Source organism: Sinocyclocheilus grahami, unplaced genomic scaffold (genome assembly GCF_001515645.1).
Source record: "Sinocyclocheilus grahami isolate Dianchi unplaced genomic scaffold, SAMN03320097.WGS_v1.1 scaffold549.1, whole genome shotgun sequence".
Taxonomy (NCBI): Eukaryota; Metazoa; Chordata; class Actinopteri; order Cypriniformes; family Cyprinidae; genus Sinocyclocheilus; species Sinocyclocheilus grahami.
Window position 1 is genome coordinate 331,981 of NW_015505728.1, and position 25,318 is coordinate 357,298.

At 37.5% G+C, this 25,318-nt stretch overlaps 1 protein-coding gene across 14 annotated transcripts in view; it reads left to right on the forward strand.

The window, feature by feature from the left end:
- The window catches only part of LOC107555920 (CLIP-associating protein 1-like), an 85,724-nt gene that overhangs the window by 20,904 nt on the left and 39,502 nt on the right, over positions 1-25,318 (forward strand). For all 14 annotated transcript variants that reach the window (XM_016238866.1, XM_016238868.1, XM_016238867.1 and 11 more), the window contains exons 3-9: positions 4,717-4,795; positions 5,307-5,410; positions 5,796-5,887; positions 7,798-7,873; positions 8,364-8,461; positions 12,159-12,229; positions 24,466-24,603. In XM_016238866.1, the coding sequence (XP_016094352.1) occupies positions 4,717-4,795; positions 5,307-5,410; positions 5,796-5,887; positions 7,798-7,873; positions 8,364-8,461; positions 12,159-12,229; positions 24,466-24,603 (658 nt within the window). The remainder of the gene's footprint in view (positions 1-4,716; positions 4,796-5,306; positions 5,411-5,795; positions 5,888-7,797; positions 7,874-8,363; positions 8,462-12,158; positions 12,230-24,465; positions 24,604-25,318) is intronic.

Genomic DNA, 25,318 nt, shown 5'->3' on the forward strand with positions numbered 1-25,318 from the left:
ACACTTATTGTTTTTATGCTTAAACCCTTTTTCGTCTTTGACCTAATAATGTTTTGCTTTTAAAATAAAAATTTAGAAAATGAAAACAAAATACAGAATGTAAAAAAAATTTAATTAAAAAAATATATATAATATTACTTTTTTTATGATTCAATTAATTATTTGCATTACATCAACTAGCAAACCACTTGCAGTTCCCTCACAAACTCCTGTTTGGGAAACCATGATTTAGCCTACTAACTAATATTAGTTTTTAGGGATAGTTCAGTGGATAATGTCTTTTACTTTACTTTTTTATGATTACTACTTTATGGTTATTTTATGGTTTGCGGGTTCTTTTTGGAGTTTCACAGTGATCAATGATCATAAGGGCTCTTGTGAGCAGCGAAACATGCTATAATTTAAAAAAACATGACTGTGCAGTACAGTAATGGAAGAGCCAGTCAAAAGTGTAGTGGGAGGCATCTATATTGCGTAGGATGAGAAGACTTCTCATTTCAGGCATTTCTCTAAAAGAAATTAAAGCAGGGAAGCGTCTGGTGATACACGTGTTGTTCACTATCCGTGCTTCTTTTGCTGTGGTGTGACTTTTATATTTATCCTACAGTATCGTAGGCGGTTTCTCTGTTCGGACTCTGTTCAGTCTCTGTTTCTTAGTCGCTCCTTGACATCCCTCAGCCACTCTACTACTTGAGAACAGCTGTGGTGCAACATTAGTCTTATATTACAGATGGCCTCGAATCTCCCTCAAGCACTGACCTGAGACCAGCTTATCTAATAAAAGCCTTTGAACTCAAAATCCTCCCAAAATATGAAGCTAATGTAGAGTGCATAGCCGTTACTTAATCGTGGTGGTGGTGCGGTGGCAGGTATGATAATAATAATAATAATGACCCAGCACATGGAGAGCGGACATATGTTGATTTCTTGCATCCGTGTCTGGGCTTGTTGACTTCATCCCAGCTGTTGTTCTTTGACTCGTGGAAAATCACAGAGAATGCTCACAAAGCTGGCACCAACGACCAAACCAGCGTAGAAGCAAAACTAGATTCCTGTTTGAGTTGACATAATGATCGATAGTGGTTGTTGGCAATGAAACAAAGTTAACTAGAGTTCAGTTTTATGCAACTAAGAGACTTGATAGCTTTAGCAATGCATCCTGACTGGTAAGACTTTTGGTAGACTAACACTGCATTATTTATTTATTTTTACATACAGTCTTTCAGCATCGTCTTCAGTAGTATTTCAGTTTGAACACTGATTATTACCTCAACAGACAGTGTTCACCCTGTGCCCTGCAGATCATTTAGTCCTGCGGTCTCACTGGCCTGGATAAATTCCTCCCATTTGGACAGGCCTAATGAGGACGCTGTTCCTGTGAGGATCTAGGACGAGCTTATTTTACCAGCTACATCAATCTAGAATGATCCTGGTAACACACCACCAAAGAAATCGCAGTGCAGAGGTTTTTCATGGAGTGGTATCTTATTTACAGATACTTTCCAATTTTTTTTATAGCATTTTTTATAGTTTTGGTTTTGTATGTTCTCTCTTTTTTCTTCTCCATTATCTTCTCCATTATCTAATATTTCACAATATTGCTGTTTTTACTGTATATTTGTTATACCAAACCTTTGAGCAGTGGTTGATAAAATATGCAGTTGGTCTTGGGCTAAAATTTTGCAGAAATGTAGGCTATAAAAAAGATGCAAAGGTGAACTTAATGATGCAGAACTGATGCAGTTTTTCATAGGAAACAAATATTGATCCAAGTTAGACATTCATGCAGAATGAGTTTTTGCTTTCATAACAGGGCTTTCAGGGTGCAAGATGCTAAAAAGAAAAGTCAATAGTAATAAAATTGCCTGTGTTATAGCTGAATTGTGTAACGAGGAAGGGAGTGACACAAACAAACATGCGCAATATATATTTTATATATATATTTAGCCGATGAAACAGTCAGTTTAATAGTACATGACCATTTTTCAACCTGTGTTTGACCCTCTGATTGAAAATCTCCATTTTGGAAAATTGTATTATTATTACTGCAATGAACTATCAAGGAAATCTGATTCCTCATGACATGACCCATTTTAAAATGGGACGTGCACCAAAAAAGGTTGAACACCCCTGTCTTAGCGAGGGATGTACAGGCGCTGTTGGACTGATTAGCAAAGTAGTATGAATTGAAAACGACGAAACCAGGGGAATGAGCACATATCCATCTCGTTAGTGTTTTCTGACAGATACATGCCTCCTCTCTCCTGCTATTCACCGTTCGTCTGTCCAGGTGTGACGGAGTCTGCATAGACTTATGTAATAGTTTATTTTGGTATTGATTTGAGCTTGGAACAGAAGCTGAAATGATCGATCATGCTCCTGTATATTTGCTATCAGCCGTTAACAAGAAAACAGAGGAAGGAATAAAGCAAAAGAAAGCACAGATATGAAACAAAAGCTCAGCAAGGACAACAGTAGTTCTTGGCTCCTTTGTTTGATTGTGGTGGATAGGAAAGATATAAATAGCGGGATAGGGTATGTTTAAATTTGGCAGCCTAAGACGGTCTGAAGCAGGAGGTTGCTTGTGAGAAGATAGATTGGATTGCACATCGGGAGGAGGCGGGCTTACAATATTATGGAGGAGTGGGAGGTCCTTGTGTAAATAGTGGGTGTGGTCATATCTTCATAACTGGCTGGACTCTTATCATTAGGCAAAGCAAGTATTTAGCACATTTCATACACCGTGGTAATTCAGATTGCTCTACAGAAAACAAATATTTTATATTAAATCATAAAAAGGTTTATAAGAAATATAAAAAATTAAAGGCAGAAGAAAAATAACCATTGGCTTGCATTCAGATCTGCCGACGTTATTTTGTGTGCTTTTGTACATATCTTTTTGCAATTTAAAAGGATTTATTTTTTATTTTGAAGGAGATATCTTATGCTAACCAATTCTTTGATGAAAAATACAGAAAAAACATTAATATTGTGAAATATTATTACAATTTTGTTTTCTGTTGTAATAAAATATAATTTATTCCTATGATGACAAAGGGGAATTTTCAGCAGCCATTACTCCAGTCTTCAGTATCACATGATCATCATTCTGATATGCTGATTTGTTCGAGACATTTCTTCTTATTGTTATTATTATTATAAAAACAACTGAAAACAGTTGCTGCTATAATATTGTGAAATATTAAGAACATTTTTGCAGGATTGTTTGATGAATAGAAAGTTCAAACGAACAGCACTGTTTTGAAATAGAAACCTTTTGTAAGATTAAAAGTGCTTTTACTGTCTCTTTTGATCAATTTGATGCATAAAATGATGAATAAAAGTATTAATATTATTTTTTTTTTTAAAGACTTACTGACCACCAAACCTTTGAACGGTATATATAGTGGCTAAATCTGTTTCCATCTGTGAGGATGTGTGAAATTGAGGAGGACAACAAAGAAATCAGCTGTGTGCTATCCAGTGCCTCATGATACAACTTGCCTTTTTTACACCTCCTCTTAAGGCATTTAATACTCTTCTCAACTGATGTGGTTTATCTGTGTCTCAGTCCTGGGTGTCACCAGCATAATTACAGTCATTTTCTGTATGGATGAAATCAAAGGATCAGGACTTTGCTATAGTAGATATATTAGAGTCAAACCCAGCTGCTTAAATGCATACATAAAATAAATCAGGAGGGCAGTACTAAACAAATGACAGGAGATAAACTTTAAACGTGAAATGACACACTAAAGGAAATAATGACTGTGTTCAAATTGGTTTCCCAGATACGCCCCCTTTTTCCACTGGTGGAGCAAACCGGTAGTCCCAGTCTTTATTGAAAATTTGTTTGTTTGTGAAGATTTCCAATTATCATTTACCTTATGTAAGGGTTTCCAAAAATTGCACCATTATCTGACTTTAAGAAGTCAGGTGATACATTTGTGTTGATATGTTGTCAGCAGGCCTGCTCTCACTATACGCTCATTGAACAGTCCTCAACCCCATGACAAGGAAAGTTAAGTGGTTGGGTGGAGCATTTGCAGTATGTTTGTTTTGTGCCAATCTTCTCTGTGATGGTTGGAATAAAAGAGAGACCAAATTGTTGACCATTGGCGTGAAATATGTTTAAATATGTGTAATGAACTTTACAGGAAAGGAACACTGTGGCTGTAATTTCAAAAAAAGATGAGAAAGGAGAAAATAAATGAGATGTTAGGGATTTACCCATAATCCTTTGCAATACGCAGTCAGACTGGGATTTCTAGATGGTTACCCATAATCCTTTGCACTACTCATTCAGTCTAAGGTTATGTTTAGCATGCTAATCTTAAGGTTGTATGTGAATGTGTTGTATTTCTAATACTAGTATTCATATTTGTAATATGGAAATATGTTATTTTGGATTCATCTGAAATTTGTCTGTTTTCCATAGTCCATTGCATTGCTAATTTAGACTCAGATGTCCTATTTGTTACCCATAATCCTCTGCTCTACTCATTCGGTTTGGGGGGATGGGCGGCCATTTCATTAATTGTACCTTTTTATTTCCTTTGTTCTTTGTGATATTTTGAATTGACAATAACATTATAATGTTGCTTAAAGATTTTAAAGCTAATTAAATATTTTTGTATATTGCAACAACACATTAAATTGAATAAAAATGCACACATAGTTTTTGTCTCCGTTTAATTTTATGCTTTTTATCTTTAGTTGGCTTTGTTGGGAATGGACCTTCTGTCTGCCTTAGTGATGAGATTACAGGACCGATTTCGGGCCCAAGTTGGTACAGGTAGGAATATTAATATCTTAAATGTGTAAAAATGTATCTGTCAGATTTTATTACCTCAAAAAATAAGGGTCGTTGTGTGACCATTTATTTTCATATTATAGTCTATCTAAAGAAAATTTTGAAGATTTGTTTTTTTATTACTTTTTAAGCAGCGGTGCTTAAATGAAGAGAAACAACTTCCTGCAGAAAGTTTGAGTTTGCTGACAGAGTGTTATACTTGAAGTGCTGAAACTGTCAGCATACACTGAAACCCTCTGAGAAGTTGCTTCTTACAATTAATCCGCTTTAAATGCATTGCTGCTGCAGTCATCAAACGCTGCTTTTGTTACAAATTCACTGCATTCATCAATGAATTTCAAGGCAATCACTGTCACTCTTCAGATTGTCTGCTGTGAGAAATATGCCCGTTATTACGTAATCTGAAGGTCTCATTATTTGAAGTTTCCAACTAGTTGACTGAAAATAACTTTGCACATCCCTAATATCTAATCTTTGTTCTGTCCATCTCCAGTTTTACCGAGCTTGATAGATCGGTTAGGCGATGCCAAAGATCAAGTCAGAGACCATGATCAAACCCTTCTGATGAAGATCATGGAGCAGGCAGCTACTCCTCAGGTAGTATTTGTCTTTATTTAGCCTAAATATTAATTCCAGGATGGTCAGTTCATTCTAAAGCTAACTCTGCTGTCCTGTTGTGTGAACACAGTGCATTATGCTGGCAAACATACATCTCTGTATTTTGTCTTTGTATTAAAATATCATGACAGCCTAAACAATATTTATAATGTAAGGTCTGAACAACCTGCTCCATTCAGAAATACACTTGCGAGATGCCTTTGTGGCATTTTAAATGGGATTTCATTTAGTTAATGAATTGGAATTAGGAATTGAATTGGAATAGGAATGCTCCATGAAAAGGCTGATGGGAGGTCTCATAATGAGATTAGCTGCCATTTAATTGTATTAGATTGAAAGTATTACATTTGGATTGTCTTCACAGTACATATGGGACCGAATGTTGGGGGGGTTCAAACACAAAAACAACCGGACCAGAGAGGGAGTGTGTCTCTGTCTCATCTCAACTCTAAACACGTAAGTCTCATTGTCCTCTCAGTCAAGATATTGTAGCTTTCATTCAACAGAAATACAACTTACATTGACTTATGTTTAAAGGGGTCATATGATGCGATTTCTAGTTTTCCTTTCTCTTTGGAGTGTTACATGCTGTTCGTGAATAGATAAGATCCCTAAAGTTGCAAAGACTAAAGTCTCAAACCCAAAGAGATATTCTTTATAAAAGTTAAGACTCGTCCTAAAACGCCTCGTTTAGACACGCCCCCACATGTCTACGTCACGATGTGGGAAGATTTGCATAACACCGCCCAAATGTTCACACAAAGAAAGAAGGCGTAACTTTATTGTTGCTGCCGCCACCATGTTGTGAAGACGCTGTGTGTTTCGTTGCGAAATCGAAACTACTTTGTTTGGCCTTCCAAAAGAGGACACGACTAGAAATCAGTTGTTAAGTTGTATTTACAACACTGTTCCAAAACAGTTCAACCCAAATATTCAGATGTCTGCGGCACATTTTATGGAGGACTGTTTCCTGATCTGGGGAGAGTAGACTACATTGCCGGCTGTTCTGACTCACAGACTGTAAGTACATTTTCATATTTACAGAATTTGTCACTGACGATTCAAACGCGAGTTTCGGTTCTCCGATCACAAATTCAGACAAGGGTTTTATGTTTACGCGGCGCGATGCAATGCGTAAAAAGACAGTATAAGCAGGGGTGCACATAAGCGGTACTCAGGTCCTCATGCGCGACCAAAATAAGAAATGCACTGTGTAAATTAGTTCAGAGCGCGCGTTTGCTTACCGACATGGTTGACAGCTAATACACATTTACCATTTTAGATCGACAAACTGTACTGTATAAGATTTCTATTCAAACTGAAAGCATAAATCTAGGCTACCCGCTAACGTTTTCAAAGCACAATGCAAAACTGTGACATTTCATTCACTGACGCTCTACAATCAGCAGCGCTAAACCCGGAACCCGGAAGCACATATACTTACTTGCCGGCAACCCGCCAAAATAAAAGCTTGCTGATTTTAAGTTTGAAAGTGAAAAATTCAAATAATTCAAATTAAAAATAACAATTAAGGTTCAAATTAAAATAATAATAATAATAATAATAATAAAAATATTAGCATTTTATTTTTAAGTTCACTATAAAATAATTGTATTTGTATTTAATACTCCCTTTTTATTTTAAAATAAAATGGTATTATCACACTTTATTATTTAGTTTATTATTTAATTTTTTTTAAATTAAGTGCAATAATATTATCACTATTATTCATGTATTTTTTTATAGTTATATTTGATGGGTCACACCATGTGCCGTGTGAGGACCAAACCAAATCTCCAGGTTCTCATATGAGAACCAGGCTGAAAAACTTATGTGAACCCCTGAGAGTAAGTAATTATAATCCATAATTATGTCCCCACTGGATGCAACAAATGCCTCGTTTATAATGGGTTTTAATGTTTTTGTCTCATCGCGCTGGGAGCCAGCATCACAGTATGGTGAGGGGCGTAACATTTCCATCACACGCTTGAGGTATTCGGCCAATCACAACGCACTGGATAGCTGACCAATCAGTGTACACCTCGCTTTTCAGAACGATGAGCTTTGTAAAAATCGATGCTTTTCAGGCATAGAGGAGAAACAATAATGTACATACAGTATGTGGAAAATAATGTGGTTTTTTTTACCGTAAACCACATAAACACATTTCATTACACCAAATACACAAAATAATGTTCTTTTTAGCAACATCATATGACCCCTTTAAATTTCCACTTGTAGTTGAATTTCTATGCTGAATAGAGATATTAAGTTATTAAAATGAAAGTGAAGCAGCACATTATTTTAGGATAACCCATTAACGCTGAACTTGGCTGAACCCTGTCGCTATCGCTTCTGTTTTTCAGATACGGTGCCCAAGGCTTAACCCTGAGCAAAATTGTACCACATATATGTAATCTACTCGGAGACCCCACAAGTCAGGTATGTGCATTTGTCTTGATCGAAGACATTCAAGATTAAACTCTGATCTGCATGACATGGCTTTTTTACAGAACAAAGGATGACGGTAGCAACATTACACAAAGCTATAGTGACCTCTGGTGGTGATTTTGGATGTGGAGTTGGTGAAAATATAACACAAGTATACATTTGTTTTTATTAAGTGAATATAAATTTTACAATATGAATGAATACTGCTAACAGATGCAGTGGAAAGCATTTCAAATAGCAGAATAAACATTAAAAAAGCAATGTAATTGCTTTGCATTTAAGACTCTTCCATCAACGTTGTTTGCATTTGTTTGTCCTCCTAAAACATTTACATATTATTCTTATCACTGATAATATATATTAATATAAGCTTATATATAATAATATATAAGCTTCCACTTTTACGAGTGCACAGTTTAGAGACTTGTTTTAAAATATGTGGATTTATGGAAAATATGAAGTTGACCAATTATCTGCCCAGGTTCGGGATGCGGCCATGAACTGCCTTGTGGAAATATACAGACATGTTGGAGAGAAGGTTAGGATTGACCTTAGTAAAAAAGGACTGCCGCAATCGAGGTAAGCTCTTCCTTTTTTATTAACTCTCTGCCAATTCACAGACAATGCATCAGCATTACATCTACAATATTAGTTAGTCTTCAGGTCACTCCCAGGCTCTTTTCTAATTCAGATGGATTTCTGTTTAATTTTGTACTCATGTTTTTGTTTTGAAGGTTTTTCCCCTCTAGATACACTATACACTGCATCTGTTCATTTACTTCTATCAGGCATTGATAAATTTAGTCAGATATTTTTCCCCACTAGTAAGTGTTTCTAAACAGAGTGAAAACATTCATGAACCATTTGTGCTGTAACAAGCTATTAGTGCTGTAATGATTCTTATTCACTTAAGGGGCTAAAGTGGATATTCATACAGGTCATTAGGTCTTAATTTCCCTGTAGACCCAGAATCAGGCTCTGCCCTCTAACTTGAGACTAATATGCTTTTAGCGGATAAAATTGTGTGCTTACAGCACACCACCTATGTTATTCAGATTAAACCTCCTGAATTTGTGATTTAGCATTTAGAAAAGTATGGCATTCATAGTGCCGCTCTCAGATGTTTTGCTCTATGGGCTTGAGCCTGCAAAAGAAAGTGTCCAGCCATGATACTGCACAGCAAGAGATGACTGAAGTGCGTGGAGAGGAGAAAGGCATGCCAGCATTTGCTTGTGGTCTGAATTTGGTTGTAACATCTGTTAGATGTCCCTCCCACTTCAAATCTGTGCATGTCTCCAGGGACCATGCAGGCATATGTTTCTCTGATCTTCTCAGTGGTTATAGTTTTAAGACTTTTGAGGGCAGGCTCAATTGGAACATGCCTTGGGAAAACAGTTTGCTGTGACTTCGGACACAACGTCAAACCGGCAACTCGTTTGTGAGCATCGAGGCTCAAGTATGTGTACTGCAGAATTTTGAGTTAATTCACCAGATCTTATTAATACAATCATTTGGGACATTCAAAAATATTTTAAGCTAATGCTAATTCATTTCCATTTCCGAGAGCTGCACTCATTATATTTGATTTATTTGATTAATATCATTTCCGTGCTACCTTCTCAGTTGGCTTCATGCGCATCTGTGCCCAAATTCTTTGGGACTAGACCCAATCCTGTTACTAAAAATGATAACCACACAATTTAAATGGCCCTTGGAGGGATCTATGAAAGAATCAAACTCTCATTGCTTTCTCACTAAAGTCCACATTTAGCATAAATCAAGCATGCACAACAAAGTTTTAATTTTCCAAATGTTCAATATCCTTTTTCAGTCTTAAGCGCACTGACAGCCTGACAGTTTTTCAGCGCTGCTGTTTTTCACAGGCTGCCATGGATGTATCTGCAAAATTCAAATCTTCTCAGCTTAATTTAGAGGCACGCAGTCAGTCTGCATGGATGAAGTGAATAGAGGAAGAAATCTCTTTTTGAACAATATAGTGCATAAGGGTTTAGCAAGCAGCATTTCCCTTCTTTCAAACTGCAGAAAAGGCAGCCCGTCTCATTTGCAATTCAAAATTCTGTTGTGGGACACTTTGTAAAGCAGAAATGATGGACTTGTAGGATTAAACATTTGCATTTGTCATTGGTTGTCAGCAGGGATGCCCTTATTTAAAATGAAATCCTACCAGCATGATTGTTGGAAACAACATCCTCTTAAACATTAATATTACAAGGCTTTACTTACTTGTCCTTGTTAGAATTTAATGACTTTGTCAGTAAGAGCTTTGAACATTAACATCATCACACTATTCACAATGTTACTTTTTTTAATCAATATCATAAATGCATGTTTTGAGTATTCAAATTATCACTCAGCCCTATTTATGACCTAAAATGATTCTTTGCCACACTGTAAGGCAGAGAAATGTGGCAGCCCATCCAGATTCAGCATGGAATCTGAATCCCCTCACAGGGAGCTGAGAACATGACGATGAATTGGCTTTGATGCGCAGGGCTCTGGGGATCTGCCTCTGACTCGTACAGACAATCTTCTGAGAGGGATGTAAAGGATGAAGGATTCTCAGAGGGTTTTACAGGACGAAAACATCCGCAGCTTTGTGAATACGCAGTGGGAGGAGTTTTAGAGAGCAGTGCTACATGGTTCAGTTTCACAGGGTTTTCTCTCATTTGAGGATGCTTAAATGTTTCCCAAATTGTTGCTTCATTAGAGGCCATACTATAATTAAAATCGTTATTTTATTCCTTTGATCCACTTACAATGTTTCTTTCATTGAATAATAGTATTGTTGTACTCAACTATCTCTTTGACCTTTAAAGTGCCCCTATTATGCCATTTATACGGTTCCTAATATTGTTTTGGGAGTCTCCTACAATAGGATTACATGCATGCAAAGTCAAAAAAACGCTTTCGTTTTCTCAAAATATGCATTTAATATCACCTCATTTTCCAGCGATTCTCAAATGATTCGTTCGAAGCAGTTCAAAGATTCAGTCTCTCTAAACCCCTCCTTTCCGTGAGACTGCTCTGCTCTGATTGGTCAGATGGCCTAGTCTGTTGTGATTGGTCTACCACGTACAGCGCGTGTCGGAAACAATACGCCCATTGCCATAGTTCTGTATTTTGAATGCTCTATAGAAAATATAAACATCTATTATTTATCATACTTACAGGTTGTGATTCAGTGGAGCAGCTGGACCAAATAAACAGGATACTGATCCATATTTCAACAGCAAGCGTTTTGTGAATCCCGTGTTGAACTCTCAGAGATTAGAGAAGCAGTCGTCAGTAGAATGATGTGTTTGTGGGCGGGGTCAAGTTGTTCGCGGCCGGCCAGCGTGGAACATAGGCGCGCATTATGCAAATGTGTTACCTCATGATGTGTAGCCATCACGGAAGTGGGATTCGAATTACTAACGACACGTTTCAGCTGTTCAGAGTCGATTCTTTATTTTGGGAGACAATAACTTTATTTATCGTGCACTTTCAGCTTTACAACTTTGCAGATCATTTACATTCACATACAGCTACATTACACACTGCATGAAAGGCAATACTGGAAATGGCATAATAGGGGCACTTTAAACAAGATGCTTTTTTTTTGGCTACTATGCCTTTAAGACCTGAAAATGAACTCTGTTATGATTGGCTAACCTCTTCGCACATATATTGCACTAACTTCTGGACTTGCAGGTTTGCTTTGGAGTCAAATATAGTTGGTGCAAAGCTTGCATTACACTGACAGGATCACAAAACCATCCATGCTGAAATGTGACACATCAACTGTTACATCACAACCAGTCTCGCTCAGCCAGACTTATGGCTAACAGCAAAAAGTCTGGTCCTCATTGTAGCTTGTTCTGGCCTTGAACTGCACATTTAGACCGCCTAACCGACATGTTAAGCAACCAAGTACTTTACTGTCTGTTGTGTCCATAGTTTATGAGTTAGGTCACCATGTCATTATGTCCATAGCTAATAGTCTGTAATAAGCGTTTGTTAAATAGTAGTGTAGTCAGGTGGTATCTCAGAACAAAGGGAGTGACCGAATGAAAGGTATTTCCATTTCATAGACATTCACACTGCTTGGTGAGAGCATTTTTTGTCAGATTTGCAACACCTGTTTCTGAGGATTGTTTTGTGAGCACCGAGAGTCACAATTTCAGGAGTTACTTTTCTAAAGGTCTAGTTATTTTTTTTCTGTAACTGAGCAATCTTTAACTTTAAAAAATGTCTTGCTTTTTTTTCTTTTTTACAGGTTGAATGTAATTTTCAGCAGATTTGATGAAGTCCAAAGATCTGGGAACATGATCCTCTCCTCAGGTTCAGGTAGGATTTATATATTTAGAAATTCCAAGAATTCAAATGTCTAAACAGGCTTTTAAACATCATAGCTTTGGTGTTAACCCTGGCTGTGTTCCAAAACTTACTGCCTACATCATCCTACCCTCATAAGTGACCCATTTGTAACAGTCTACATAGACACCATGTTGTGGATTTTTTTTTAAATTAGATTGAACTGCTATTTTAATCTATACTTTTGGAGATTGATGAATTATATTTAAACATTTCTCTTGCATCATCCACCATCTTGGATGGATTTTATTCACTGCGCTTATCACGGTGCATTATGGGATTGCCTTTTCAGTGAAGGATACATGTGATGCTACTTTAGTCCAAACTAAGATGTCTAACTACATTCATGTCAGAAGCATGTCTGTAATGATATAAAATGTTGTCTACATAGGCAGCTCTCTAGCTTTTTAAACTGTTTTCTCTTTGAAATTCATGATGATGTCTTAGGGCAGGGATTTTTTTTTTTTTGTCGGATGAACCCTTTAGTTAGTTGAATCACAACATTTGCGGATCTATAAGTAATAGAGGCTATGAAACAGATTTGTTTGAAATCCAGAATTAGGGAGGTCTTGAGTCCCCCCCCTCCTCCACCTCCTCCTCCTGTTCTCCCCTGTGCACATTATATTGCAGGATTTGGGCTCATTTTGCATTTCAGTGGGTGGTTGAAAGCAGCATCTGTAGCATAAGGATTTTTTGTCTGTTTATTTGGGTGATCGCCTCTTTGACTTTTAGTTTTCTTTGTAAATCTGGTTGAACTGTCAGTGAAATCAGGCAGAGGTAATGTATTGAGATAAAACATGAATATATCATCATTTTTAGGGTGAGGGTTAGCTTTAGAATTACACCTGAAAGAGAGGAAAATAGAGCAAGAGTGGAAAAAGAGAACGACACACTTCATGTTTTATGCTGCAGTGCTTTCACTTTGTGTGTTTGTCTGACTTTAGATTCAAAGGGACTTACTTTGTCTTCTTTTTCTGAATTTTGATTTATTTAATGGAATAATGTCATGCTGATTTTGAAATTGAAAAGCTTTGATGTGATCCTTGGTTCGCACTGCTCCATATAAAGTAATTTGTCAAGAATCTTGTTGCCGTATTGGAACTGTGAGAGTTTTACGAATGATAACGAATGGTCTGAGTGTGCTTTTGGCAGACACTGATTTTGATACACTGTGATGAGAAGCCTTAATCAGAGATTTCCAAGTAATACCGGAAGATTTTTTTGGAGATATTTTGGTGGATCTTTTTCATTTTTCCTACCTCATACTGGAGCAATGGAGTTGTGATTTTACATATAGTAGTTACAATATATTTTGTTGGCAATTTAGTCTAGAGTTAGAGTTGGTAACTTTATGTATAAATACCTCTGTCATCTTCTTGTAGATGCAGCACTTGCAGCACAGCTCCTTTTTTTAATAAGTGCTGTCTCTGCACAAATATTAATAGCATTATATAATAGGAAATGTCTTTCATTTGCACTGGTAATATTTCGTGTAATTCTGTTGTGTGAGGGCCACAGTATCCGGAGTCTCTTTCCTGTGTCAAGATTTTAGTTTGTATAAGGAAGATGTTTCAAGTTCTGTGAACATAAACTCAGAAAAATTTAGGGACAGAAAATAAATGACAAGCAAATGGCCCCAGATCAACTGTTTGTATCACATTCAGTCTTTACAGGGGAAATGCTTTCTACGTCCTTTATTTAAAAGAGTTGGGTGGCTTTTGTCTTTGGTGAAGTCACAAGACCACAGCAGCAGGAAGGGAAAGGGAGGGAGAGGCGGAGACCCAAGAGAGAGACTGTAAAAAAAAAAGCTGGAGCTTTGTTGTATTTGCAGTCTCTGTGTGAATTGAAGAGACACTTGCTCTATGACAACCGGAGAAGGTAAGAATTGGAATGGAATGGCAGCTTTAATGTCAGGGATGAATAAAAGCAGTGCTGGGCACTAGCAGCCTTAAACCTCCAGCTGCTGTTCTGCCAAGGGGACAGCATGTTTTTATCTGTGTTTTCGTGTTTACAGATGATAACGCTTCTGAGATTTAAATATTCGTGTTTTTGCTTCGCCCATTTTTACGGTCTCTTTAGCTGGATTTTAAAGCATTTTGACATGGAAAGGAAGTGTATCCGTTTATAGATGTTGTCGTTTTGGAAAAATAAAACATCTAATCGCTCAGATTGTCATGAATTCAGATGTGTATAAACTAGATTTGTGACATGTATCGAACACTCAAGATATCTCGCACCTGAATTGCGACTGCGTTTCTGCAGTCTGTTACAATTTGTCATGTTCTTGCAATGCATTTAGTAAATATAACTGCATTACGGATGTGAATTTGCTTATTTTGCTCATCGTTTTAGGAGTGACTTTGTGCTATTTTGTATTTTTTAACATTAGCATATGGATCCAATGCATGTCTATGATTGTTGCACCATTCCTCGCTGTTTTCTTAATCGTCTCACAGTATGAGCATTGCAATTTTAAACCTACAACATTAGCCTAAAACAATGCTCAAATAAAAATTTTGTGGTGGTTAAAAATATTTTTCTTTGCCTTTGTGACGCTAGCCAAAAATAAAGCCATTGCAGATTAAGTTATTACATTGTTAATGATGACAATTTTATTTTTGTCTTTGGAATAAGACCAGGAATCTGTATAACTGCTTTCATGTTTACTTTAAATAAAATGAATCCACCAATAACACTTCCTTGGCTTGCTTTAATACCGATTGACAGCATGTTTCCTTTCCATTCTGAATACTTGGTGATACAACAGAACTAGGACTCGTGTTCTGTTTGGAGCATAAACCTTCATTCACCTTCAGCAAAGTACTCTGCTCTGACCATTTGTTGTCACCTTTGCACAATATGCACACACTGTCAACATAATACAGGTTATGAGTCACGTGCGTTAGTGTAGAAGTGCGGTCTAGGACACCCTGTGTTTATCTCAGGACACACTGCAGGGGGTGTTCAGAAAGGTAGAGGTGATCGAGGGATGGATATTTTACACTACCAGTCCATCTTTTTTTATATACAGTACACACTTGATATTGGATCCGGCAGCACAGTTTGAGAATGGAATTAATGGATCGGGGCGTTTGTGTGTGTATGTGTGTGTGTGTGTGTGAGTTCATGTCCTACAGCACTGTTATGTAAACATGTCGCTTGGGTTCTAAGCTTTTTTGTGCTGACATGTTCAAAGTCACTCTGACATGTTATGCTGTGTCATCGTCTCAGTCCAGTCAGCAGCTAAAGAAAGTTGTCGCTTGACACAGTGGCAGGTACTGTGGCTATGAAGATTAGCACTGATTTTTGACAGGTTTTTTCACAGGTCTGTAAGCATCCCATGTTCCTGTGGTAAACAAATGACATTGTTTCTGGATTAAAACATAGTTTGTCTTCAGTCGCATGTGAAAAATCTGATTTAGGAGCCGGGGAAGCACTTTGTTCAAAGTTGGCAGGTCATGCAGAAAAGATTATATCCTCCTTCCCCTCCCCAGTTGAAATGACACATCTCTCAAACTCAAAACGTCAGTGGCAAGGAGGTCATGCAGAAAAGATTATATCCTCCTTCTCCTCCCCAGTTGAAATGACACATCTCTCAAACTCAAAACTTCAGTGGCAAGGAGATTAAGGCCCGTTCCAGGGGTTTGTCCTCTTGAAAGGGGACATTACTCACTTCTGAGAGCAGCAGGAGTAAATAAATATCAACATCTCCACACGGCCCTTCCGAATAAATCCATATTTTGTGGTCAGTTTTAGCTCTGTGAAGAATTATTATTGAAAGAGGCTGATTTACTCCGTTCCATTGGAAAATAGAGAAATATGTAAATTGTACAGATGGTGTTTCCTACAAATTGTGCTGTTATAGTAGATGGTGACTATGGATAGATATAGTCCAACAAAAAATTGTATATCTGTTGTTTGCTCACCCTGATGTTGTTATAAACCTGTATGGCGTACTTTAAAGGGATAGCTCACCCAAAATGAAAATTATGTCATTAATTACTCACCCTCATGTCGTTCTAAACCATGTCGTGGTACTCTCGAACACGCGTTGAAGACTGACATGGAAGAGAAGAAATTGTTGAATAAAGTCGTTATTTTTGTTTTCTTTTCGCACAGTGTATTCTCGTAGTTTCACAACATTAAGGTTGAAACACTGATGTCACATGGACTATTTTAACGATGTCCTTACTACCTTTCTGGGCCTTGAATGTGGTAGTCACTTTGCTGTCTATGGAGGGTCAGAAAGCTCTCAGATTTAATCAAAAATATTTGAATTTGTGTTCCGACGATGAACGAAGGTTTTACAGGGTTGGAACAACATGAGGGTGAGTAATTAATGACAGAATTTTCATTTTTGGGTGAACTAACCCTTTAATTTATCCTAGAGGTTTAGCAGAACGCTAAGCGAACTAAATGTTTGCATATGTCACTAGAGAGAAGTTTGATGCTTCACTGGAAGTTCAGATTATGACATTTTGATTAAACATTACAAGCTAAATTTTTTTTTATTGAAAATACAACACATACTTGGATTAATCTTTCACAGTAAGATTAATAGAATCTTTGGGTAAAGAAAAAGGTGAATTTCAATTTTATGCAGCAAGCGTGCGTGCAGGTTTATATATCCTGGTGGGGACTTAAACCTGAATACACACAGACTCATGGGGACTCGTGTCACGGTGGGGACCTACATTGAGGTCCCCATGGGTACAAAAGCTTATAAATCATACAGAATGACCACATTTTGCTATCAGTTTGATTGCATCATAAAATAATTGCTGTTAATAGTGTTCATCGTCTGTTTGATTACGTCTTTAATTGATTTTTCCGTACATTTCTGCCATATGTACATTAACTGACAGTCACCACTGATAAGCTACTACTAAATATTGTAGAAACTTAATTTGCTGTAAAGTTGCTTTGCAACGATTTGTATCATGAAAAGCGCTATACAAATAAACTTGAATTGAATGAGTTTTTTATTTTTGAGAAAGTAAAAATGCTGAAAGTTTCCTGTGAGGGGTAGGTTTAGGTGTAGGTCGATAGGAAATATGGTTTGTACAGTGTAAAAACCATTACGCCTATGGAGAGTCCCTACAAGGATAGCTAACCAGACGTGCGTGTGTGTGTGTGTGTTAGGGCTGTTGTTAGAGCCAGTGCTGGTAAGGTATGACTAGGTCTTTCCTATTATTTCATTTGACAGGTTGCCACTTTGATCTTCAAGTGCCTTTCACATTCTTCCGGCAGTATAAAACAGAAAAAATGTCCAATTCAGATTAGCCATTTCTGCTCCAAGGGAGACATTCCTATTAAATTGAATAAGAGCTTGCTGCTAGATTGATTTGCACAGCAGTTTTATGATGAACCATTTGATTTTCTAGGCCAAACCGAGTTACGGAGCATGTTGTTGAGCCAGTGATGGCCTGCTTCTGTAGTCTCTCAAATCAAAGAAAATTGTTATCATTAAGTGAAATGAAACATTGAACTCGCTGCTTGATCTCCAGCTAAAACTGATAGTTGGATATCAGAGTATCGTGAATGATGCCTTTGTGCCATTTTTTGACTGTCAATAGCTATCTGCCCACATACGGTCTTATGAAATGTCTTTTGTGGGCATATTGCCGCTGTCTATGGATGTTTTACACACATACACATGTTCTGTTGTTCCTACCACCCACCAATGATATTGGGCTGTATTTTTCAGCAGTCAGCATACCTCTCAGCTGGTTTAACTAGAACAGACTGCGTATGCATTCCTCCGCCTACATTGGCTCTCTCTGATCGACATATCCAACACATTTATTTCGTTTTTGTATGCATGTGCATTGATTTGACACATCTGTTGCAGACTTCGCCATCAACCAAAAGGTTGAATTTAAAACGATGAATTTTTAAATAATCATACATTTGGGGAAGGCATATAAAAGAGGATTCCGTTCCATAGTAAAACAGTGGCATGAAAACAAAGGCCTTCCTGTGGAGATGTAATTAACTAAGACATCTAACAAGAATTGTCATATAAGGATATGTTGTAGTATACATTGCATGTTTTCTGAGTTTGGCATTCTTGGGGAGTCTGAGTGGGACCTGAGCTGGCATCTTGCATACATTTTTGGAATTGCTTGCCATAACCTTAAATTATCTAATGTGGGAACATTTTTACATAATGCATTTATCTCCGTAATGTTTAGGACTGTGTGATGTCTGTGTGATTATTTTGAATACATCTCCTTAAAGGAATATTCTGAGTTGTTTTTATTATGTTTTGCTGTTGATAACCACAGACAATGGTTAATTTTAAATTGTTACTTAGTTGTAACACATACTGTATAAGAGTTTTAACAAACATATAAGCTGCACATTTTTGCTTTTTAAACATAATTTTCATTTTAAGCTGTCAGCTCTCTCTCACTCTTTTTTTGTTTGTCTCTCCATAGAGAGCCACAGTGCAATACATTTGTAGTACTGCATGTGATGTTTTTGCGTATTTTGTCTTCCTGTTGTGTGTGTGTGTTTATTAAAGTCTATAGAGACAAGAGTCTACTTGGAACAAACATCTCATCTCATCTTCCTCCGCTTATCCGAGGCTGGGTCGCGGGGGCAGTAGTCCGAGCAGAGCCCTTCTCCCTGCACACCTCCTCCAGCTCCTCTGGGGCAACCCCAAGGCGTTCCCAGGCCAGCTGGGAGACAAAGTCTCTCTCCAACGTGTCCTGGGTCTGCCCTAGGGATGCAGCGATTAACCGGTTTCACAATTAACCGTGCTTTAAAATGTCACGGTTAATTAATCGTAAAAGCTCCGCTACACCGTGTGTTTCTGTTGCACAGAACGGAACAGTTGCAACTTGCACAAAACTAAAACAAAATTACTCTAGTGGTGCACCATCTTAAAATTCTGTGCTTATCAGAGACACTGAGGCTGCTACACACACTAAATCAGAGGTCCCCAACCACCGGTTCGCGACCCACTACCGGGCCGTGGAAGAATTGCTACCGGGTCGCAAGAACGTTCTGGGAAAAATGTGTATAGATTAGGGGTTGAATGACTTCTGATTTTTTTTTTAAGTCGACTTTTATGTTATGAAAGTCGAGTCGAAGTCGACTAGTCGCTGATGACGTCATTAATGAACAAATAAGTCTGGGACTGTGACAAACACCTTGTGCACAGCTATGGCATATGACACAGCGCTGCCCACATGGCTGTTGATCCTATAACAGCTTTTTTTATCAGTTCTTTTGTTTTTGGGTCGTTATATTTCTCACAGATTTCTGCTCGTTCTAAATCAGATACAGATAAATGAGCACAGTAAAGATTACATTAATATGAATGCATTAGTGAGACAGCGATTGTGTGTGTGAATTAATTCTACCTGGCACTGCTGGCAGCGTCTCTCTACTAGTAGTGAAACTGTGGAATTTACTAGTTATTAAGAAATATATGCTTGAACTTTTCAGTTTCTAAGCTATTTTATTGAAAAAATCACAGAACGGTGTTGACAATACATTTCCGCGCTGAATGATTCTATGCGCGTGATGTGCGTTACTGTCTGTAGCCTATGTGTGTGCATTAATTTACAGTGCAGCAGCACATTAGATTAGAACGGCGATTAATTTACCTGTACAATAAGCTGTTTAAAACGTGCATTCTCTCGTTCAATTTCGAGCATCCAGTAATATAATCACACATGTCTTGTGGAGCGCTTTCAGAGTATGCATTTATTTGTCATTTGAACTGTTTGGAAACGGAGCGTAAATGTGGAATTCCTTCAAAGATTTCTTATCCTGTTGCGCCCTCTATAGGACCAGTGACTAGTCGAGGTCAAGCTTAAAGCGCCATGGCAGAGCATTGAAGTCGACTAGTCGATTAGTCTGTGCAACCCCTAGTAAAGATATGACGCTCTGTTATTTATTGCTTGTTAATGATTGTTCTTATTCAGTATTTTCGTTGTATGTATTGATATGGAGTAGCAATTTGACAATTTCGTGTTAAGTAAATGAAAGATTGCTCTGATCTGTCACATATTAGGGGTTAAACGGATCGCATCCGGGATACGTACAGACGAGACCCTATACTGTTCGGCACGCATGTGATTCGCAGATTAATTTGCCAATTTACACGTACAAGCAATTTTAAACCACAAAAATAAGAAATGAAAGAGAGCTCAATTCGATACTCACGCGCTGTTCTCGCACACAAGCAAAGCGCACACAAACAAAGCGCACACACGCATAGAGACGTGTTTCAGACAGCACGAAAATACCGAGTTGTGTATATGTACTCATAAAATTAGCTTATGTCGAAAACGCTTTACGGCATTGTCATTGTGCTTTAAATGTTTTTTTTTCTTGCTTATCCGAAAAAATAATCCGATCTGTGACTCAGAAAAACACAATATAATGCGTTGAACCACTATAATACTATATAATGGCCTAATATATATAAGGCTATTATTTCAATATATATATTAGTCGGTAGTGTGGGACTATTTTGGGTACACCAAGAATGACCAGGGTGTCATTTAAATATTGCCGTAAAAACTGCTGCTAAATAGCGAATACACGGCTTTAAACTGTTTTAATGCAGGACGTGAAGGCAAGACTGACGCGAAGCTACGGCTTGTTAACTCAGTATTCTAACCACTTCAGGTCAGACAGATGAAATAGTGTGGTAAGATCACATTTATTTGAATTAATTAGAACATTTAGTTACTTGAATTAATTATTCGATCAAGAGAGAGAGAGAAGTGTGTGTGTGTGTTTGTGTGTGTGTGTGTGTGTGTGTGTGTGTGAACCTGCGTCAGCGCGTCTCTCAACAAACGTGAGTTACTTAAACTGTGATTTTACCCTCTCCTTGCTGATGAATATGTAGCAATTCAGTATCTAAGCTATTTTATAAAAAAAAAGTCAAAGGGCAGGGTTCACAACAAGTTTGTGTCCTCCTGAATGTTTGCATGTGTGCGCAGCGCGATCTCCGGTCTCACAAACCAAAATAATAGACATGATTTTCTCAGGCCACATGTAAAATCATATGAATTATTATAAAAATTATTAAAATGAATATGTATGGATGACAGTTGATTATAATAGTTCAGTTTATTCCCCTCATCATTAATAGTTTCCCCTGTGGGATAAATAAAGTTAATAGTCCTATATTAATAATACTTATTAACATTGTTATATATGATCCCTTTTATAGTATTATGCATTAGTCAAAAACCAACAAGATCTTTTCACCATGCTTCCAGTTTTCTGCCTCAGGTCCAAAAGAGGTGTAAAGAATGTACAAACTGAAAACACTAAATACTTTTGTGATCTATTTTCACTAGTTATTTTCAAAAGGGAAATACTGACATGGATGTTTATAGAGCAGAGGTCACCTTTTTAATTCCAATTGGAAAGATAGACATTTGTTTGTCTTTATTATTATTATTATTTTGTGCTGTATTATTGGTTACTGTGTTATTTCTGTTTCTAAAGGCAGCAATAAATAACACTTTATTATCTAAAGTGTCCATGTGAATTTATAAAATAATAATTTTGTGAAATTAATAAATGTATAATAATCATAATAATCGTGAAATCGTGATTATTCCTCAGACAATAATCGTACCAACAAAATCTATAATAGTTGCATCCCTAGTCTGCCCCGAAGCCTCCTCCCAGTGGGACATGTCCTGAACACCTCACCAGGGAGGCATCCAGGAGGCATCCGAAACAGGTGCCGAGCTCCTCCCCCCCCCCCCCCCCCCACAACCTGGAGGGAGCAATCCACCTTTTTCCGACTGAGAACCACGGCTTCGTTTTTGGAAGTGCTGATTCTCATCCCCGTCGCTTTGCCCTCGGCTGCAAACATCTCCAGTGCATGCTGCAAGTCTTGATTTGATGAAGCCAACGGGGCCACATCATCCGCAAAAAGCAGAGACGATAACGATATCTTGCAGCCTAAACAGACAGCTCCCTGGCTGTGCCTAGACATTCTGTCCATGAAAATAATGAACAGAATTGGTGACAAAGGGCAGCCCTGGCGGAGTCCGACATGCATCGGAAACAGGTCTGACTTACTGCCGGCAATGTGAACCAAGCTCCTGCTCTGGTCATACAGGGAGCGAACAGCCCGTAGCAACGAGCCCTGAACCCCATAATCCCGAAGTCCCTCCCACAGGATGCCACAAGGGACACAGTCAAATGCCTTCTCCAGGTCCACAAAACACATATGGGACTGGTTGGGCAAACTCCCATGAACCCTCAAACACCCGAGTGAGGGTATAGAGCTGGTCCAGTGTTCCACGGCCACGGAACAAACATATCAATTGAAATATTTTTTCTGTAGGCTTGTCAGGATTATTATATAATCGCCTCATCGTAATTATTTGATTTAATCGTTGTGCACATGAACTCCCAATCACATATTGCCAGTCGAGTAAGTGAACACTTTCATTTATTTTTCTTTCAAATTAGCATTAGAATTACAGAATATATGTTCTGCATATATTTATATAATTTAGAGTAGTTTTTCATTCTAAAGTTTACAACATTTGTTTACAAAAATATCTAGGATATCAAGCAATTTATTGATGTTTCCAAGTTCAGTGTGAATAAATGACTTGTAAATCATGTGTGTAAGCTGTCGGAGTTGATGGCTTCATGGGCGTCAACATGTAGCGCAGACGTCTTTGAGTTCTATTCCCGACTCAAGGTCCTTTGTCGATCCCTTTCCCCTCTCCCCTGCTTTCCTGTCTGATCTCTATACTGTCCTATCCAGTAAATGAATGAAATGGCCAAAAATATAATTTAAAAAAATATATGTATAAGCTGACATTAACAAATTTGGATTGTTATTCACAATAATCTGCATGACATTTAATCACCAGACAAAATTGTATGGACAGCACTGGTGCTCTGCAAGAATGAGGCAGCAGAATAGATTCATCCTGTTGCTCCTTCCTGTTCAGAAAGATTGGTGTGCCACCCCCTTCCTCTCAGACTGCTGGAATGTGTGAACGTGGTTTGGATTTGTAGTATGAAGGTTCATTCGACATCGTTATAATCAAAAAATGCAAGTTGGCATGATGTTATGATCGTCTGTTTGACCAATTATGAAATTATGGAAATGTTGACCCAGGGAGATATTGGGAAAAGTACATGTGAGCCTTTCCTTGTGTTCTCAGGAAGACAGTGTTTCCTGTGGTGTTCCTTGTTTGCTATTCCAGATAAGATAAATCAGCTTGACAATTGTGTTTCCATCTGATACATTTGTTTTACCATCTCTGAACACGGCCTAAGAAACATCCGATTGGTGATACAGTGATTTCTTAAGTCAAACTAGTTCTGTGATGACAACTCTCAGAAGGATTGGCATGGTAATGTACATGACAATGTTAATGTATTTGGCCTTGGCGGAATAGAAACTTTTTTATTCAAAAAATATATTAATGGACATTTTAAAAAAGAATTATCCTGGGCCGATTTTCAAATTTTTGTCGTGCATTAAGCTGAAAGACTCTATATAATTATTCTTATTACTTTTGTTCTTGTTATTATTTTTATTTTATGTATGTTTTTGTATATTTGTACCTATTTATTTATTTATATATATAATTTTCAAACAAAATTGTTATATAATTGTTTTGAAATTATATATACGATTGAATTGTGAAATTGAAATGTTTCCTCTTGCCATGAATATAGCCACTGCTGACATGGCATTAAATCATAAATAAATAAACTTGGCGGAATAGATCTGCTACGCTGCTGCTGCTGCTGCTGCTGCTGCGGCAGAGCAAATACCGAGACTTGCTACTGCCAATACATCCACAGCATGCTGCTGTAAGCATGTAAGAAATACTGCTGCTGCACATATAAGACATATGAATAACCCCCATATAGCATACATGAATCACCCCGTAGCAGATCTATACAGGTGGAGCTGGGGAAGGTGGAGGGTTTCTGAAGTGCGCTGCCAACTGCTACAGCAAACAAAAGTCAGGTATTTGAATATTGAGCAGCGAGCTCATTGTTACTGATACAGGAGAGAACCAATCAGCTGCCATGTGACAATGATGTCGCCAGGTCAGATTGAGCTAGACCTATTGGACTGCGCCATCTAGAGTTTCATGCCAGAACTCTGTATTTATTCAGACAACCCACAAGACTGAGAGTACAAAGAAAATATTTGAACCATTGATCAATGTTGCTTGTGTCCCCTACAGATAAGAACTTTGATGACGAGGACTCTGTGGATGGGGGCAGGTCCTCCTCCTCTTCTAAGGGCTTCTCCAACAGCAAGAGAGGGGGCAGCATGGGCTCAATGAGACGACCCAGTTCTGCCTCTGGATCCAGGGCTCCAGGTAAGACTACAGCTCAACCCCAGGATACCACTGAAAAACTAAAGTCCGATTACTCATCACAGTAAACACTATAGACATTCATAAACACTGCACATAAACATGTTGAACAAGGAGAAATTTAGTTGTTCACAGAGAGATTATCTATTGAAAAGCTTGTAGCTCAAAAAAAGCAGAAGAGACATTGAGAAATGAGTGGAGATAAATAAGGATTCTGTTGGCTGGGTAAGAGGCATGTTGCAGATTTCTACATTATATAACAGTCTTTGATGAATTAAACTCTAATTTCTGTGTGGTTTGTGTGATGGATTTAAATAGCAGACACACACACATATACATATAGTAAGATTTTTTTTTTCTAAATTAATACTTTTATTCAGCAAGGATGCATTAAATTGATCAAAATTACAACTTTTTATTCATTAAACAATCCCCTAAAATATTTAAAAAATGATATAAAAGTGATAATAATAATAACTGTTTCTATTATGTATGAGTATGAAATCAGCATATTATAATGATTTCTGAATGATCATGTGACTGCTCTGCCATCACAGGAATAAAATACATTTTAAAATACATGAAATAGTTATTTTAAATTGTACTAATATTTTGCTATATATTTTGATCAAATAAATCCAGCCTCATGTTTATACACAATTACATTAAAAGCTTCAAGCATTATTTACTTAACTGAGAAATATTAAAAGACTACATG